The 20,150-nt window shown below is 39.8% G+C and overlaps 2 protein-coding genes across 2 annotated transcripts; both read left to right on the top strand.

Moving 5' to 3' along the window:
• Nucleotides 1–170: 170 nt before the first annotated feature.
• LOC139156100 (very low-density lipoprotein receptor-like) lies at nt 171–8,592 on the top strand (the record flags this gene model as incomplete). Its single annotated transcript, XM_070731415.1, has 5 exons — nt 171–409; nt 3,584–3,713; nt 4,733–4,908; nt 7,647–7,833; nt 8,363–8,592. Coding segments are annotated over 5 exons (962 nt in total), but the record flags the coding sequence as incomplete, so codon positions are not given.
• A 1,199-nt stretch (nt 8,593–9,791) lies between these two features.
• On the top strand, nt 9,792–20,150 carry LOC139156099 (low-density lipoprotein receptor-related protein 8-like). The gene is made up of 6 exons (XM_070731414.1): nt 9,792–10,001; nt 12,477–12,678; nt 13,807–13,971; nt 15,478–15,678; nt 17,126–17,301; nt 20,036–20,150. The coding sequence occupies exons 2-6, from the start codon at nt 12,481–12,483 to the stop codon at nt 20,064–20,066; spliced, it is 771 nt and encodes a 256-aa protein (XP_070587515.1). The 5' UTR covers nt 9,792–10,001; nt 12,477–12,480; the 3' UTR covers nt 20,067–20,150.

A 20,150-nucleotide genomic window follows, 5' to 3' on the forward strand; every position in this document is an offset into this window, starting at 1 on the left:
ACATCAATCTTTTGCTGCACGTATTACCTTTCTACCATGTAAGGTAAATAGCATTCCTTTTATATAATCTTTAAAGCTATTGTTACTTACTAATTGATTCCTGCTGTCTGGATACATTTTCGGGGGAGGCGTGAAACACGGGAAGGTTAAACATCATTATCTGCTTGCAGCCCAGATCAAATGCGATGGCCTGCACTTCCAATGCAAAAGCGGGCAGTGCATTTCTACTTTCTTGCACTGTGATGGAAATTACAACTGCGAGGACCGTTCCGACGAAGAAGACTGCCCGGCCCCCAGACAAGCTTCCTGCTACCACGATGAAATCAAATGCCACGGAAGTGGAGAATGCATCCTGAAGCAATGGCTTTGTGATGGGGACACGGATTGCAAAGACGGGTCAGACGAGCAGGTACAAATGGTGAAATCCCTAAAGTAAGCTAGCTGTCCCTTTGGGGGCAAACAGGACAATACGGTGCCATCTCAACCACTCAGCAGATGGAATAAGCTACTGGGATACTCCACTGCAGTCCTTGCCTTTAATTGAGAATTAAGTAGCCTTAATTGTGGGATGCTTAAGCAGTGGGGTGGTCACCTAGAGATTAAGAAGACTGCCTGACCCTGAGGAGGCTGAGAGTTCAGTCATGGGCAATGGCAGGCGTTTCTCTATCAGGGCAGGAAGAAAAAATATCTGCTGTGAACTCCATGTGGCATCAGGAAGGGCATCCGGCCAGTAAATGATCAGCTCCATCCAATCGCCCCGGCTCCATCCCAATATAAGGGAATACAGGACCATAAAAAGAAAAAAAAGTGGGATGCTTATTTCTGAATACTTATGGTTACGGTCACTGCTAGTACCCGACATATTCCAAATAATAGGTACCAAATGCCTCCAAACTGCTAGAGATGTTAAGATACAGTGGTACCTCTACTTAAGAACACCTCTAATTTTCTAGCTAAGAACCAGTTGTTCAAGATTTTTTTGCCTCTACTTAAGAACCATTTTCTACTTAAGAACCTGAGCCCGGAAAAATTTCCCAGGAAATTGAAAGCGGCACAAAGGCCTGGCTAGTTTCCTGCCATTCCCCCTTTAATCCTGGTTATCTTGGGCTGCCAGAGGAGCCTTTCGGTGGCGCTTAAGGAGGCTTTGGCAGTCCAGAGCGAATGAAGTATTTTCCTTTCTCTGGGCGCTTGGAGAGGGAATAAACCTCTGCCAGGGCCCAGAGAAAAGAAACTCTCCCTTGACTCTGGGCAGCCAAGGAGTCACCACAGCGAAGGAAAGGCCCTGGCTACAAAGCAAGTGAGCAAGAAAAGAAGGGAGCCCTTCAGCATGGGAAGGAAGAGGCAGCAGGTGGCAGCAGCAGCAGCCGGTGTATGGGAGGCAGCCTCACACTGGGTGTTTGGGAGGCTCGTGCTCCTCCTCGCTGCCTCAGAGTCCCTCTGTTTTTTTTAAGCCTTAAAGTTTTGAATTTTTTTGATTCCTCTCACCTCACCTTCTTTCTTCGGCAGTGACTGTCCTCCTCTTCTTCTTCCTCCCCCCCCCCAAATTCCGAGCTTTTATTTCTTTCCTAATGGGTTTACACTTTATTTGCTTTTATATTGATTCCTACGGGAAAAATTGCTTCTTCTTAAGAATGTTTCTACTTAAGAATCTGTTCCAGAATGAATTAAGTTCTTAAGTAGAGGTGCCACTGTACTTCTTTCTAAAGATATGCAGTCTGTATAGGCAGACTTCTCAGCAAATCAAAAGGTCCCTTCCCAGAAACACATTTTCCAGGTTTCTTCTCAATTGTGCCTGTTTTCATTGCCCCCAAGTTCTCCGTATCACGGCTCAGATAGCATTTTTTTCTACAGCAGTATAAGCATCTCTAAGCCAAGTCAGTGTAACGTTGCCAGCAGGCAAGAAGAATACAATAGAGCTGGAAGGGACCTTGGAGGTCTTGTAGTCCAGCCCCCTGCTCAAGCAGGAGAACCTATACAGGGGCGGATTCCCATTACCACCGCTATTGGTGCGCCGCATGTGCAGCTTCAGATCTCGTGCATGCGCATGCATGCGTCCCAGCGTGTGTGTGCAAGATAGAAACATAGAAACATAGAAGACTGACAGCAGAAAAAGACCTCATGGTCCATCTGGTCTGCCCTTATACTATTTTCTGTATTTTATCTTAGGATGGATATATGTTTATCCCAGGCATGTTTAAATTCAGTTACTGTGGATTTATCTACCACGTCTGCTGGAAGTTTGTTCCAAGGACAAACTTCCAGCAGATTTCAGTAATTTTTTTGTCAAGTAGAAATCGTATAGAATGGTAGTTGGGTAAGGGAAGATGGCTACAAATAAATGCAATATGTAAATATCTGAATGAAAGGGAGAATAAAGAAGGAGGAGATAGAGCTAGAGAAAATAATAAGAGAAAAAACTGAGGGTACAAAGGCGCAAGCAAGCAATATATATATAAGATGTTAGTGAAGTCAGACGGGGATGTGATCCAAGGATTGACTAAATGGTGGCGAAATGAGATACAAGTAGAGGTGCAAGAGATGGAAAATACAGTAGAGAATATAAGGAAAATCAAGAATACAAGAGTTAGGGAAATGAGAAGGAAAATATTACATAAGTGGTATTACACACCCGTTCAACTTGCACACTTTCAGCAGAACGTTAAAGGTATCTGTTGGCATGGGTGCCAAGATAAAGGAGTGTTTATGCATATGCTCTGGGAATGCCCAGTGGTGCAGAACTTTTGGCAAAAAGTGCAAGAGGATATTAATAGGATATTAAATATAAGATGGACGATTACTAAGGAAATGGCAGTATTAGTAAAAAGTAGTGAGATGGGAGAATACAGAGAAATAAAACAAGCAGCGATAGAAAGCGCTCAGGCGGTAATAGTCTTGGGTTGGAAGGATGCGGCAAAATGGACAATGCAAAATTGGTGTAGGTATATGGTGGACCCCATTCAATTGGAGATTACGGATAAAGGGATGAATTTGACTAATGAAACTGATTTGCAACAGCTGATGGGGCGATGGGACAAGGTAAGACGATATATGGCGAGTAGGATCCGAGACCAAGTTATAAGAAACAAGTTGGAATCACTCTATAATATGTAAAGAAATATTTCACTCTTGGGTTTAAATGATTTATACAAGAAATACCCCCAACTAGTGGTGGGGTGTGATTGATTGTCTGGTGGTGGGCACAATCACTGAGCACATGTTATATGTCATATGTTGTGTATGTGTTTTATATTATAAAAACCAATAAAAATATTAGTTTTTTTCAAAAGGTAATTTTTTTGCTTCCATGGGCAGAAGTAAAAAAACACCGAAATCTCGTGTGTCCCCTTGTGAGATTTTGTTCTCTGTGCATGCACAGATGTAAACCCATGCTGGGGTATGTGCATGCAAGAGACCCAAAGGTGCACAACGCAACGATTGCTACTGGTGCGCCGTCCTTTACTGTACCGGTAGCAACCCACTAATGAACCTATGCTTTCTCAAATCTCCAGGTATTTCAAATGTTTCATTGCTGTACAGCAGAAGTTCTTGATGGATGGATTGATTGGTTGGTTGGTTTTTACAGGACTGTGGATTTCCAAAGAAACAATGTGGTGCCCATCAGTGGCAATGCTACCACTCATTACAATGCATCCCAGATCAATGGAATTGTGATGGGGAACGTGACTGCAGAGACGGGACTGATGAGATTGGATGTATGTAAACTTTCTCCATCTTGGTAGCTGTTGCAATAGTCTTGTTTTTTGAAGTGGTGGGAGGGATCTGTCTTTCTTAGGAGGCATTAGCTTAACAGAGAGAAGTGCTGCAAAACAAGAGCCAAGTTACAATGACAGCAGTTCTATGTTACTCTTTAAATGTTTTTAGTTTAATGTCCTATGGAGTTGAAATTTAAGGATATTGTGGGGCACCTCATTCTCACCATGCGCTGTTGCCATTTATTTCCATTTGTGCTTGCCAGATTGTTGCGCTCATGTTCTCCTTTTTTTAAAAAAAATACAACTTTATTAAACTTATCAAAGTATAAAATAAAAATGGAAATGGAAACAATGGGCAAAGAGGGAAGGGGAAGAGAGAGAGAAGTGTAGGTTAAAGAGGAAAGGGAACAGCTACTGACAACTTCTCTTTTCTGCATACTAGAATAAAATATAACATTGCAGCCCCAAATTTCTACTTTTGCATACTTAATATGGACTAGCCTTTTCTAGAGCATACTTGTCTAATCAGCAAATCCCAAAGTCAAAATTTTTGGGGGGGTTTCAAAGTACATTTTATTGAATTTTTTCACATAAACACCCTCCCCCAAATATAATTTCAGTAATACACCTTGTCGTATTATATATTTTTCATATCTAAGGCTATTGTTTTTAACTTAAAGATTCTTATTTCTATTTACAATTTTATACGTGTTGTATATTACATTACAGGGTTTTGACCATCTCTGCTAATTCCATCAGTTTCCAGCCATTCTTCTTCCATTTCTTCCAGTTAGGATATCTTTCTATTTTTATGCATGGAGCATTCTCGCTTCTATCAACATCTAAAACAACAAAGTTCAAAATTCTTTGTTGACTTGTATTATTCTCCCCATACCCATTCCAAATCAATCAAAGGGAAAGTCGTATTGAATTTGGCTCATGCTTCATTAGATTTCAATGGTTATTTTATATATAATTGTGCTAAAACTAGAATCTTGAAGTCCTCTTTGCTTTTCCAGGTAAGCCCAGGAGCTGCCATAGCTATGAGTTTCAGTGTGGTGATACCTATGTCAATTACACTTTGGTCTGCAATGGGAAACCCGACTGCCAAGATGGAATGGATGAAGGCAACCATTGTGCCGTGCCATGTCAAAAACTGTGTGCTCACATTTGTTACAAGTCTCCTCATGGGCCTGTAAGTGAAGACCAGCATTAGAATGTTGATGATGCTTAGGATGATGCTTAAAAATGGATAACATAAGAACTGAAGAGTTGGCCTTCTCGGGTCCCGTCAACTAAAAATGTCGTTTGGCGGGCCCCAGGGGAAGAGCCTTCTCTGTGGCGGCCCCGGCCCTCTGGAACCAGCTCCCCCCTGAGATTAGAACTGCCCCCACCCTCCTTGTCTTTCGCAAGTTACTTAAGACCCACCTATATCGCCAGGCATGGGGGAACTAAGACATCTCCCCCAGGCTTATTATATTTCATGTTTGATGTGTATGTGCTGTATGGTTTTTAATTGTTGAGGTTTTTATATATTTTATTATTAGATTTGTTCATTATTATACTGTTTTTATTACTGTTGTGAGCCGCCCCAAGTCTTCGGAGAGGGGCGGCATACAAATCTAATAAATTGAATTGAATTGAATTGTAGAAGGAAAAAAATGGGTTAAGGAGATTTGCTTCCTCCTAGGCCAGTGATGGCGAACCTTTTTTTCCTCGGGTGCCAAAAAAGTGTGGGCGTGCACTATTGTGCATGCATGAGTGCCCACACCCATAATTCAATGCCTGTGGAGGGCAAAAACAGCTTCCCCTGTTCCCCGGAGGCCCTCTGGAGGCCAGAAATAGCCCATTTCCCAACTTCTGGTGGGCCCAGTAGGCTCATGTTTTGCCCTCCCCAGGCTCCAAAGGTTTCTCTGGAGCCAGAGGAAGGTAAAAACGCCCTCCTCCATTCTCCCTGGAAGCTCTCTGGAAGCCAAAAACGCCCTCCGAGAGCCTCTGGGTGAGCCAAAAGTCAGCTGGCCAGCACACACATGCACTTTGGAGCTGAGCTAGGGCAACGGCTCGTGTGCCAGCAGATATGGCTCCGTGTGCTACCTGTCAAAGGTTCACCATCACTGTCCTAAGCTTTATGCTAAAATTCTTTCAAAATAGCAAAAATAGATAGCCATTCTCGAATAATAATACAATATGGACTTGTTGCTACTATTATAGCAAAAGGATAGTGATTGTAACCATGAAAAAATGGGAAATGTCGTATAAAATGCACTGGCGTATAAGACACAGCTTAAGTTTTGAGAGAGGAAAATAGGGGGGGGGGGGGAACCCACCTACCAGGTATTCATCTGGCTAGCATCCTTAGTCTGGTCAGCCTCAACTCATTATTTTATCCCCTGGTTAGGGCTGAAAAAAATAATCTTCGGAGGGAGTAGCAATGAAAACAAACCTACAAAAACCTAGGGCTGGAATAAAAACTTTTTTGGAGAGAGTAGGAATGAAAAAAATCCTGCAAGCCAAGAAGATTGTTAGTAACTCATTAGGGGTGGGGGGGAAAAGCTTCAAAAAGCTACATTTGGAGTATAACATGCACCCAAATTTTCAGCCTCTTTTAGGCGGGGAAAGGGTACGCCTTATACTCTGAAAAATACAGTATTTGGGGAGAGGGTTATGACAGTATTAAAATGCAGAGGCATCTTGCTGGCAACAAAGATATATATAATCAAAGCAATAGTTTCCCCAGTTGTAATGTAAAAGCTGCATTATTGTTTGATTGGCTGAATAAAGAAGTAATACTTTCAAACTCTGGTTCTGGTTCCCATGTCTGAGAATAACCTGCATTGTGAGAACCATTAATATAAAACTAGATAAAAGAAAATAAGACTGTTCATTGAAACTGTTGGTAATTAAACTCCAACTATAAAATATTTTGAACAAGAAGTACAAAGGCAAGAGTTGTTGAATTCTCAGATGGTTGGAAAAATCTGAGGCAGTAGAAAAAGAGACCAGAAAGGCTTCAGGAGTTAAATTATCTTGTTGATGACCTAATCATAATTTGATTAGAACTTGCTGATAGATAATCCTGGTGAGATGATTACTATTAAATCATAAAAAGTCATCAAGCAATGGAAGCAGATTGAAAGTGTAATCTAACAGCAGCAGGGGTGGGTTCTGGATCCTTTTGCTGCCAATTCTCTCAGGGTTGTACCGTACGCGTGCGCCCTCAGCAATAAAAAAAAATAGCTGCTGCGCATGTGCAGAAACAAAATCCAAGATGGTGGCACCCAAGGAGACACCAACAGAACTGGTTCTGTGACATCATCACTAAGTTAAAGTACCAATTAGAACCGGTAGGAACCCACCTCTGAACAGCAGGGGTATCCAACCTTGGCAACTTTAAAACCTGTGGACTTCAACTCCCAGAATTCCACCAACAAATAGCTCTTGAAGTTGCCAAGGTTGGACACCCCCTTCCTTAGAGCAAGAGAATAAGACTAAATGCAAGTGTTTTAAAAGAAAACCGGAAACCATCTCTTTATATCTTTGGGTTTTTTTCTTTCTTGATTTTTCTTTCATTTTCTGTTATCACTTTCCCCTTTTCTTTTTCTTTAAATGTGAATTGTTTTACTTTGTAAAAAAAATTCTTTAGTGAAACATAATTTTTTTGGGGGGGAACCCCAATGCCTTCAAATGTATTACTTAAGCGCATACTTGCAAATTAAATCTCAATTTGTATTTGGACTCTGTGTTTCCAGAGAATCAACCCTGGAGGGCAGAGTGAGGAGAAGGAGAAATAGTTGTTATTACTTAAGCGCAAATTAAATCTCAATTTGTATTTGGACTCTGTGTTTCCAGAAGCAACCCTTGGAGGGCAGAGTAAGGAGAAGGAGAAATAGTGAAACTTTACATAGGTAATAACGCCTGTTTTCTAATTTTCAGCAATGTGCTTGCAATGAGGGGTTCATCTTAAGAAATGATGGGCGCTCTTGCAAAGACATCAATGAATGCAAAGAGTTGGCAGTTGATAAATGTAGCCAGACCTGTGTCAATACAGAAGGCGGTTACTCCTGCACATGCCACCCTGGATATCAACTGGAGCCCGATAACCACACATGTAAAGTAATAGGTAGGTTTATTCCTGTCCACTGATTGGCTTTCCATTGATTCTCTTTAGGATTCAAATTTAGGGTTTAATGCGTAATTTTTTGTGTGAAGTCAAATATGTAACATAGAAAACTTTGCCTTCTGGGTAAGAAGTCTTGAAATAAGTCCCTCTGGCTTCACACTATTAAGCTGGAGGGATGTATTGAGAGATATGAAAGCTGTTACATAGATAAATGTAGATAATAAATGTAGATAAATGTAGATGCTGTCAAAGTCCCTGATGAAGACAATGTCTTCAAAGGGGCTAAGAGCAACCCAGCCGTGTGGGATCACTCACGAACGCAAATCCTAGAAAGAAGACTTGGACACATTCTCTCTCTGGGTGAAGTGACACAGTATAGAGTTGTGTATTCCTTTTTATTTGGGAGCATAAGGAAATGGGGATAATTACACGTACATGTCAAGTGATACACAAACATCCAATAACATAACTTCAAACATGACGTGATTGCAATTTATATTAAAATTAACTAGTTTTGTCTTTGCCATAGGTTCCGAGCCATTACTGCTAGTTGCAGTTCAGTTTGACTTAATTGTATTCGGAATAAGGACCATGAAAGAGGATGTTGTCATGAGAGTCGATCATGACTTCATTATCTTTTCCATTGACTACGATTTCGTATCCGAGACTGTCTTTTGGATGAATCTCAATGCAGACAGTATTAATTGGATTGATATGCAAACCAAGGAAAAGGGAATTCTAATAAAAGGTGGGTCTTGATATATTTTCAGTTGTTTAGACAGTTTTTAATAAGTTAGTGGCTTAGGACAAAACTAATCGTAACTTTGGCAAGTCAAATAAACTATTGGTAGAACTCCTATTTGACTGTTGAAGCTGACTCACACTCTCACATGCTTAGGAAGCTTCACAGGTTCACCCGAGACAAGGTGAAAGTCAAATCCACTTACACTTAAACAGAAAAAAAGCTAAGGAAAAATTGAGTGCTCATATTTCTAAACTGATACTTTTAACAAAATAATTTTAAGAAACAGCAATACCAGGTGGATTCACACACCTAATCCTGCCTGCAAGTTTTAGATGACAGACTGAAGGAAAGATTTCATCAAGTTCCTCCAGGAAGAAAACATACAAGTTGACAAAGTCCCATATGACAGATGATGTTATCCTACTAAAGTCCCTCATGAATGGCATAGGAATAATATGTGTCACTTGGGACAATTGCTCAGAAGGCCAACAATCCCTTGCTGTAGAGTTGATGATGGTTGAAATCTGCAGCTTATTTATTTATTTTTATTTATTTTGTCCAATACACAATACATATTGAGGCGAATAGACATGAAGTATTATATATAAAGAAAAGATATGAAAATAGAGGAGAAGATATATGAAAGGGAGAAAAGATATATGATATATGGGATAAGGAGAGACAATTGGACAGGGGACGAAAGGCACACTGGTGCACTTATTTACTTCCCTTACTGACCTCTTAGGAACCTGGAGAGGTCAATCGTGGATAGTCTAAGGGAGAAATGTTGGGGGTTAGGGGTTGACACTATTGAGTCCGGTAATGAGTTTGAGCTTCTATGAGCTTCTAGTCTATAAATGTAAAGATTCTTCCAGTGTACACTAAGAGAGAGACAGTAACAGCAGAACTGACCCCTAAAAAAGCATCCTTTTGTGTCTATTGGTCAACTATGAGTATTTTTGAGGATTGTCTAAGAAGATGGATTTCAAGCACAATTAACACTGAACAATTTACCAATAACAGTCGTAACTGTTCAGCCTTAAACCAGAGATATTCTGCACAAAACCCTCTGAACAGGATGTCTTTTCCCTTATATGGCTATTTAAAAAAACAATTTGTAATAAAATTTTGCTTTTCAATTACTGACTTCATAGGAGATGTTGGCTGATATTTCCCATTCACATGTTTGTAAATCTTAACAATAGACAGTTCATTTCTATCATTTCAAACATTGGATTGCAGGCATCAAATCTGACAGTATAGCAGTGGACTGGTTAGGAAGGAACCTTTACTGGACTGATGGTATCTCAGGACAGATCTTGGCTACATAGTTGAATACCACTTGGAAGGGAAATCCTGTCTATACAGTGGTTCTTGAGGATCTGGAGCAACCACAGTCATTAGTTCTCCACCCACTGGATAGGTAAGCCTTTTCTATTTTGCTTGGGCTTGTTGGAATGGTTCAAAAGAATTAGGAATAGATCTCAGAAACAAGATGGATAGATGAGTCCATTGAGTCGCTAATGTTGTCTTTTTAGAGAAGATATTTCAGTGGGGGATGACTTGAAAACACTGTCTGAGCTCATGTTGATATGTGGTCAGGTCTGTCCAGTTACGGTATACGATTGAATCGTAATTGATAAGGCAAATGGATATTTTTAGAGAGAAGAAACTAGGAGTACAGTTCTATTGATTCTGCTTGATTTATTTATTATTTATTAAATTTATATGCTGCCCAACTCACTTTACAAAGTGATCCTGGGCAATTAACCATGAAAGTGATAAATATTCAAATATTAACCACAGTAGACACAAAATTTTAAAAACCAAAGGCAAGATTGTTCGCAGCTTTTGATATTCTGATCATCAAATTTATTTGGCCTGCTGTGTAACAGTTGTTTGTTTTGTCCAGTACACAATAATACACAATGAGGGTTAGAGAGGATATAATCAGGTAGAATGTATTAAAGGGGGAATAGAGGAGAAAATAAAGGAGTGAAATATAACTATGAGAGAATAGCAGGAAAAGATATAGGTATAGAAGAGAAGATATATGAGATACAGGAGAGACAATAGGGCAGGGGACAGTAGGCACTCTGGTGCACTTATGTACGCCCCTTACTGACCTCTTATGAACTTGGTGAGGTTAGGCCGTGCCTCATAAAAGCACTGGATGAACATATACTGGCAGTTCATTTAATAAGGAGATTCCACTCTTTTCCTGGGATTATTCAGTGTCTGTAACGGTTTCATCATTAGGCTTATGATGCCCAGTTTACATTCCCTTGACATCAGAGTCAAGTGAAGCTTCTCCACACTTGAATGTGATGGGATAGGTGAGAAATACTCAGCTGAAGTTGAATCCCGAAGGATTGTTTTGTGGACAACGTGGAATTGTCTACCTGGGACTGGCTGCAGCCTTCTGAAGGAGTAGATGCATGACTTGAACTTTCCCTATGTCTTTTTTCAGATTCACCTAATTTACTAGCTATGGCAGTGTTTCTCAACCTTGGCCACTTGAAGATATCTGGACTTCAACTCCCAGAAGTCCCCAGCCAGCGAATGCTGGCTGGGGAATTCTGGGAGTTGAAGTCCAAATATCTTCAAGTGGCCAAGGTTGGGAAACACTGAGCTAGGGTAGGACAGAGCTATGTATACAAGGCAACCCTGAATTGAGCTTCACCAGAGAGCAAGATGCTGTTACAGATTGGAAGAGGCTGCCACATAGGATTAGCAAGCATAACACACTATTTTGAAGGCACACACTGGCTACCAGTATGCTATCAGGCAGAGTCCCTGGAACTTGTCATATGAAGCACTGTGTGGCTAAGCCAGAGCGCCTGATAGTGTGCCTTTCCTCATACCTTCCTGTTTATCTAGTTAAGAGCTAGAAAAGATGCATTTTTAAGATGGTTCAAAATGGCTGGATATTAGCTTGATCTGAAGAGGGTATTTTTTAGCACAAGGTTGCAGCATTCCCTCCCTTTGAATAAAGGTTGCAGTGAGCCTTTTAAACCTACAAGCCAATTTAATATGTATTGACCCTGCTCTGCAGTCTGGTTTAGTGTTGTTTCATGTTTTAAAGTTTAAATTTTAACAACATTTTAATATCTTTCTTGGGACTTTTTATTGAATCATCATTATTTTTTATTAAGATAGCTTCTTGCTCTTCTCCTTTATTGGTAAGAGGACTAAATTAGAGTCTATAATACCATGTTGCACTACTTGAAGCTCTTCAATTTTGCCTTAATTTTGTTAGTCACCTTGCTTACTCTTAGCTGCAGAAATACACATGTGCACACACACAAACACATGGAGTATAATATGCACATGGGATAGAAATGACCCTTAGCTTGGGAATGGAATAGAATCTCAAAATGAAAACTTGTCTCAGATTACCAAAAATTTTAAATGATGTAGATGCGAAATAATAAACAATGTTTTTATTTAGTTTGGCTCTAATACTATTTAAAGGCAAATGCAATGGCCCATTTGAAGGGTTAGGCTTAGACCCCAGATGTATTAAGCTTTAACAGAGTAGTCTACACTCCCCCAAGCTCCATGCTTAATGGGAGCCACGGTATATGATGCCACGATTGTGCTGAAACTGTAGATCTGATTCATGATTGGATAAAAAGAGAGTGGTGATCTAACTTTAAATTCCAAAGAATGTAGGATTTATATGAAGAGACATTAATCAAAAGAATTCTGATACTAATGTTTCCCTAGATTGAAATCATCTGAAATACTAGTGGGTCTTCTTGTCTGGTACCCTAAATAAAATGTACAATGAAGGCCATCTAACTTGGTGGTCAATAACTCTTCTAGAAAGCATTGTAAGCCATAGTAGTTGAATTCCATTCTAAAAATATATGTCACATTATCCTCTCTTTCCTAGATTTATGTACTGGTGTGAAATAGGCGTTGAATCCATAATCAAGAAAGCAGGGATGGAGGGAAGTAATAAAGAAGTGATAATTGATAATGGACTTGGTTGGCCCACAAGCCTAGCCATTGATTTCTTGAGCTGGAGAATTTTCTGGTCTGATGACAAGTTTCACTCCATTGGCTCAGCCTCTTTGGATGGTAGCGATATGAAGGTATTGCCAACTATATGTACATAACGTTTATGGAAGCAGGCAAGAATTTATTTGAGTTCTTTGTTTTAAACCAGAGGTGTCAAACTCAATTTCATTGAGGGCCGTATCGGGGCTGTATTTGACCTCGGGGCGGGGTGGGAGAGGCCAGGATGGGTGTGGCCAGCTCAATGTCACTCCTGTGATGGCCCAAGCACTCTGCCAGCAAAAACAGGCTCCTGAGTTCCGTTTTCAGCTGTCATTCATTCATTCATTCATTCATTCATTTATTCATTAGATTTGTATGCCGCCCCTCTCCATAGACTCGGGGCGGCTAACAACAATAATAAAACAATATGTACAAATCTAATATTTAAGTTAATTTTTTTTAAAAACCCTTATTTGAGAAACCAATCATACAAACAGACATACCATGCATAAATTTTATAAGCCTAGGGGGAGGAAATATCTCAGTTCCCCCATGCCTGACGACAGAGGTGGGTTTTAAGGAGCTTACGAAAGGCAAGGAGGGTGGAGGCAACTCTGATCTCTGGGGAGAGTTGGTTCCAGAGGGTCAGGGCCGCCACAGAGAAGGCTCTTCCCCTGGGTCCCACCAAATGGCATTGTTTAGTCGAGGGGACCCGGAGAAGGCCAACTCTGTGGGACCTAACTGGTCGCTGGGATTCGTGCGGCAGACGGTGGTCATGGCCTCTTGCAATGGAGCCCTGTTTTCACTGGCAAAAGGTTGCAGAAGGCCGTGGCAGCCCAAACCGGAGCTTGGGAGCCTATTTTCATTGGCAGAAGCACCGAGGACTGATCCTTCACTGTTTCCAGGGTAGCCCCACAGACCAGATCTAAGTATCCTGTTGGCCACATCCGGCCCCCGGGCCTTGAATTTGACACCCCTGTTTTAAAGGAAAGTGTCAATTCTGATAATGTCATCATCTTGTTCTTTTCTGGGTAACAGAAATAAATAAATAATACATAATAATAATAATAATAATAATAATAATAATAATTTATTAAATTTGTATGCCACACTTCTTCGAAACTAGGGGAATGTGTCCAACTTCCAGATCTTTTAGTGTGTCTGAAAATAAAATCTCAGTCCCTGAGCTGTGATGCATCTCTTAACAATATTTTTTCCCTTAGATATTTCAGATGAATGAGATACATAGTCCTTTCTCAGTGAGTGTGTTTGAAGACTACATCTTTTGGTCTGACTTGCAAACAAGGATAGTACAGAAGATAGACAAAAGGACAGCCAAAAATAGAACAGTTCTCCTAAAGAGTCATGGACAACCATATGGATTAAAGGTATTGCACAAGTAGTACACATTATGGAAAGGTTGATGACTGGAACAAGTGCCTATTTTTATTTTACTTGGCCAACGGCATGTCTCTAGCTTTAAATGAATAAATGTTAAGGCAGGTTTATTTGGCCTGGATCTTCAAATATGCATGAGCCATATCCATGAGCTTCAAAAAGTATGAGCCAAGCCCCATACTTTGTCAGACTAAAGCTGCGTCAATACTGATATTGTATTGTGTTTATATTGTAACTGATAATAGAATTTTGACCAGGAATAAGTCATTTATACGAAAAGCTACTGTTGGTCATAGCGTAATTTGTTCAGAATGGGACAATTCACCATAGCCAAGTCTCTGTGGCCATCTGACCATGGCTAACGTGCCGTGGGACAATTCACCTCGGGACAATTTAACAATTCAATTTAATTATTTTAAATACATAAAAATTATGTTTTCATTCACATTTCATTTTGTCCCTCCTTCTTCTTCTTCATTCCAGCAGAAGTCCCTCACTGAGCTAAGCTAGTTTCCCTAAATAATAATAATAATAATAATAATAATAATAATAATAATAATAATAATAATAATAATAATAATTTATTAGATTTGTATGCCGCCCCTTTCCGAGGACTATTGCAATAATTTCAAATTTAGGTATTTTTGCAACAATCTTGGCTTATTAAAATAAGTTTTATATGGTAGAATAAGAAACTTCATAAAATGGGGCAGAATTCCCTTGACAAATATCTGAGTTAGCAACAGAAATTTTGGACTAAATTGTAGTCGCAAGTCCGAGAACTTACCTGTAGTTCTAAAACTAACAGGATCTTTCATAAATCTTACGTTATTTCGGTCAAACTTTTCTTATTTCAGAAATTTCTCCTCTATTAATAGAACTGGTTTATTTCTTTTGCTCAATCTACCTTCATATGGGATAAATGAAAAAATAATGTTGATTGGTATTGAACATTAAGAAAACAAGGGTAACGTCAACCAGTATGCTTATAGTGACCATACACTTGATGGCAGAGAAGTGAAGGTGATAACACTGTTTAGTTTTCTTGGACTCATAAAGATGGTAGGAAAAAAGACTATGGCAATCGTGAAGAATACTAATATTTGAATGACATTGCTTGGCCTTTTTATTTTTTAATCTTTGTTATCAATGGTTTTTTTTCCTTTGATGATATATGGCTCTGAAGATTGAATGATGAGAAAGAAGATAGTCACATTCCAGTTATAGATTTGGAGACAGATCTAACAGTCCTATCAAATGAAAGAAAACACAGACAGTCATAAAGTGGATTGACTGCTTTTTTGAAATTATCTGGCTCTTGCCATCTGATGCAAGTAGACAATGGATGAAAATAGTGCAATATACTTTATTGTACATAGTATACACAGTCTGTGTTCCTTTAGTAATTTTTGTGGAGGAACATACAAAGTGCATAATAGAGATGCCCTGAAACTCCTGGTGTAACATTTTCATACTCTTGAAATTTTGGCTTTCAGGTGATGCATGAAGTTCTGCAGGCACCAGCCCCTAACCCATGTGTAGAAGTTGGATGTTCGTATATGTGCCTCTTAAGCCCCAGCAAAAAAGGAAGCTGCCATTGCCCGCCTGAATCTGTACTATCAAGTGATGGAAAGACCTGCATTCCATTAAAGGAGTCAGCATTCATGTTATTGGATGGCCAGACAGATGTTACACAGGTATTACTTTCAATTGGATAATAAAGAGAATGGTAGCTGCAAACCAGTGAGGGGTTGCTACCGGTTGGGCCCAGTATGGCAAACCAGTAGTAGTGGTGAGAGGCTCTGCCCACCCTCCAAAATGTCGTCAAAAAACACTCTGCAAATGCGCAGAAGTGTTACCCCTGCGCTCCCGTTTCTGAACTGGTAGCAGAGGTAAATAGAACCCACTACTATTGCAAAATAATTTTCCCAAATGAAATGTTCTTACAGCTGTTTAATAGGCTGGCACAGCAAAGTGGCTTCTATTTGAATTTTCCTTAGTAACAAGTACATTTATTTATTGATTTGATTTGATTTGATTTGATTTGATTTGATTTGATTTGATTTGATTTGATTTGATTTGATTGATTTGATTTGACTGCAGAGACGGGACTGATGAGATTGGATGTATGTAAACTTTCTCCATCTTGGTAGCTGGTGCAATAGTCTTGTTTTTTGAAGTGGTGGGAGGGATCTGTCTTTCTTATGAGACATTAGCTTAACAGAGAGAAGTGCTGCAAAACAAGAGCCAAGTTACAATGACAGCAGTTCTATGTTAGTCTTTAAATGTTTTTAGTTTAATGTCCTATGGAGTTGAAATTTAAGGATATTGTGGGGCACCTCATTCTCACCATGCGCTGTTGCCATTTATTTCCATTTGTGCTTGCCAGATTGTTGCGCTCATGTTCTCCTTTTTTTAAAAAAATACAACTTTATTAAACTTATCAAAGTATAAAATAAAAATGGAAATGGAAACAATGGGCAAAGAGGGAAGGGGAAGAGAGAGAGAAGTGTAGGTTAAAGAGGAAAGGGAACAGCTACTGACAACTTCTCTTTTCTGCATACTAGAATAAAATATAACATTGCAGCCTCAAATTTCTACTTTTGCATACTTAATATGGACTAGCCTTTTCTAGAGCATACTTGTCTAATCAGCAAATCCCAAAGTCAAAATTTTTGGGGGGGTTTCAAAGTACATTTTATTGAATTTTTTCACATAAACACCCTCCCCCAAATATAATTTCAGTAATACACCTTGTCGTATTATATATTTTTCATATCTAAGGCTATTGTTTTTAACTTAAAGATTCTTATTTCTATTTACAATTTTATACGTGTTGTATATTACATTACAGGGTTTTGACCATCTCTGCTAATTCCATCAGTTTCCAGCCATTCTTCTTCCATTTCTTCCAGTTAGGATATCTTTCTATTTTTATGCATGGAGCATTCTCGCTTCTATCAACATCTAAAACAACAAAGTTCAAAATTCTTTGTTGACTTGTATTATTCTCCCCATACCCATTCCAAATCAATCAAAGGGAAAGTCGTATTGAATTTGGCTCATGCTTCATTAGATTTCAATGGTTATTTTATATATAATTGTGCTAAAACTAGAATCTTGAAGTCCTCTTTGCTTTTCCAGGTAAGCCCAGGAGCTGCCATAGCTATGAGTTTCAGTGTGGTGATACCTATGTCAATTACACTTTGGTCTGCAATGGGAAACCCGACTGCCAAGATGGAATGGATGAAGGCAACCATTGTGCCGTGCCATGTCAAAAACTGTGTGCTCACATTTGTTACAAGTCTCCTCATGGGCCTGTAAGTGAAGACCAGCATTAGAATGTTGATGATGCTTAGGATGATGCTTAAAAATGGATAACATAAGAACTGAAGAGTTGGCCTTCTCGGGTCCCGTCAACTAAAAATGTCGTTTGGCGGGCCCCAGGGGAAGAGCCTTCTCTGTGGCGGCCCCGGCCCTCTGGAACCAGCTCCCCCCTGAGATTAGAACTGCCCCCACCCTCCTTGTCTTTCGCAAGTTACTTAAGACCCACCTATATCGCCAGGCATGGGGGAACTAAGACATCTCCCCCAGGCTTATTATATTTCATGTTTGATGTGTATGTGCTGTATGGTTTTTAATTGTTGAGGTTTTTATATATTTTATTATTAGATTTGTTCCATTATTATACTGTTTTTATTACTGTTGTGAGCCGCCCCAAGTCTTCGGAGAGGGGCGGCATACAAATCTAATAAATTGAATTGAATTGAATTGTAGAAGGAAAAAAATGGGTTAAGGAGATTTGCTTCCTGCTAGGCCAGTGATGGCGAACCTTTTTTTCCTCGGGTGCCAAAAAAGTGTGGGCGTGCACTATTGTGCATGCATGAGTGCCCACACCCATAATTCAATGCCTGTGGAGGGCAAAAACAGCTTCCCCTGTTCCCCGGAGGCCCTCTGGAGGCCAGAAATAGCCCATTTCCCAACTTCTGGTGGGCCCAGTAGGCTCATGTTTTGCCCTCCCCAGGCTCCAAAGATTTCTCTGGAGCCAGAGGAAGGTAAAAACGCCCTCCTCCATTCTCCCTGGAAGCTCTCTGGAAGCCAAAAACGCCCTCCGAGAGCCTCTGGGTGAGCCAAAAATCAGCTGGCCAGCACACACATGTACTTTGGAGCTGAGCTAGGGCAACGGCTCATGTGCCAGCAGATATGGCTCCGCGTGCTACCTGTCAAAGGTTCACCATCACTGTCCTAAGCTTTATGCTAAAATTCTTTCAAAATAGGAAAAATAGATAGCCATTCTCGAATAATAATACAATATGGACTTGTTGCTACTATTATAGCAAAAGGATAGTGATTGTAACCATGAAAAAATGGGAAATGTCGTATAAAATGCACTGGCGTATAAGACACAGCTTAAGTTTTGAGAGAGGAAAATAGTGGGGGGGAACCCACCTACCAGGTATTCATCTGGCTAGCATCCTTAGTCTGGTCAGCCTCAACTCATTATTTTATCCCCTGGTTAGGGCTGAAAAAAATAATCTTCGGAGGGAGTAGCAATGAAAACAAACCTACAAAAACCTAGGGCTGGAATAAAAACTTTTTTGGAGAGAGTAGGAATGAAAAAAATCCTGCAAGCCAAGAAGATTGTTAGTAACTCATTAGGGGTGGGGGGAAAAACTTCAAAAAGCTACATTTGGAGTATAACATGCACCCAAATTTTCAGCCTCTTTTAGGCGGGGAAAGGGTACGCCTTATACTCTGAAAAATACAGTATTTGGGGAGAGGGTTATGACAGTATTAAAATGCAGAGGCATCTTGCTGGCAACAAAGATATATATAATCAAAGCAATAGTTTCCCCAGTTGTAATGTAAAAGCTGCATTATTGTTTGATTGGCTGAATAAAGAAGTAATACTTTCAAACTCTGGTTCTGGTTCCCATGTCTGAGAATAACCTGCATTGTGAGAACCATTAATATAAAACTAGATAAAAGAAAATAAGACTGTTCATTGAAACTGTTGGTAATTAAACTCCAACTATAAAATATTTTGAACAAGAAGTACAAAGGCAAGAGTTGTTGAAGTCTCAGATGGTTGGAAAAATCTGAGGCAGTAGAAAAAGAGACCAGAAAGGCTTCAGGAGTTAAATTATCTTGTTGATGACCTAATCATAATTTGATTAGAACTTGCTGATAGATAATCCTGGTGAGATGATTACTATTAAATCATAAAAAGTCATCAAGCAATGGAAGCAGATTGAAAGTGTAATCTAACAGCAGCAGGGGTGGGTTCTGGATCCTTTTGCTGCCAATTCGCTCAGGGTTGTACCGTACGCATGCGCCCTCAGCAATAAAAAAAAATAGCTGCTGCGCATGTGCAGAAACAAAATCCAAGATGGTGGCACCCAAGGAGACACCAACAGAACTGGTTCTGTGACATCATCACTAAGTTAAAGTACCAATTAGAACCGGTAGGAACCCACCTCTGAACAGCAGGGATATCCAACCTTGGCAACTTTAAAACCTGTGGACTTCAACTCCCAGAATTCCACCAACAAATAGCTCTTGAAGTTGCCAAGGTTGGACACCCCCTTCCTTAGAGCAAGAGAATAAGACTAAATGCAAGTGTTTTAAAAGAAAACCGGAAACCATCTCTTTATATCTTTGGGTTTTTTTCTTTCTTGATTTTTCTTTCATTTTCTGTTATCACTTTCCCCTTTTCTTTTTCTTTAAATGTGAATTGTTTTACTTTGTAAAAAAAATTCTTTAGTGAAACATAATTTTTTGGGGGGGGAACCCCAATGCCTTCAAATGTATTACTTAAGCGCATACTTGCAAATTAAATCTCAATTTGTATTTGGACTCTGTGTTTCCAGAGAATCAACCCTGGAGGGCAGAGTGAGGAGAAGGAGAAATAGTTGTTATTACTTAAGCGCAAATTAAATCTCAATTTGTATTTGGACTCTGTGTTTCCAGAAGCAACCCTTGGAGGGCAGAGTAAGGAGAAGGAGAAATAGTGAAACTTTACATAGGTAATAACGCCTGTTTTCTAATTTTCAGCAATGTGCTTGCAATGAGGGGTTCATCTTAAGAAATGATGGGCGCTCTTGCAAAGACATCAATGAATGCAAAGAGTTGGCAGTTGATAAATGTAGCCAGACCTGTGTCAATACAG

The sequence above is a fragment of the Erythrolamprus reginae genome, unplaced genomic scaffold (genome assembly GCF_031021105.1).
Source record: "Erythrolamprus reginae isolate rEryReg1 unplaced genomic scaffold, rEryReg1.hap1 scaffold_276, whole genome shotgun sequence".
Taxonomy (NCBI): Eukaryota; Metazoa; Chordata; class Lepidosauria; order Squamata; family Dipsadidae; genus Erythrolamprus; species Erythrolamprus reginae.

Coding starts and splice junctions, on each gene's coding strand:
- LOC139156099 (XM_070731414.1), top strand. CDS start 12,481: ATGTACTGGTGTGAAATAGGCGTTGAATCCATAATCAAGAAAGCAGGG. Junction 12,679..13,806: donor TGGATGGTAGCGATATGAAG/GTATTGCCAACT, acceptor TTTTTCCCTTAG/ATATTTCAGATGAATGAGAT. Junction 15,679..17,125: donor GCCAGACAGATGTTACACAG/GTATTACTTTCA, acceptor TTGCTTTTCCAG/GTAAGCCCAGGAGCTGCCAT.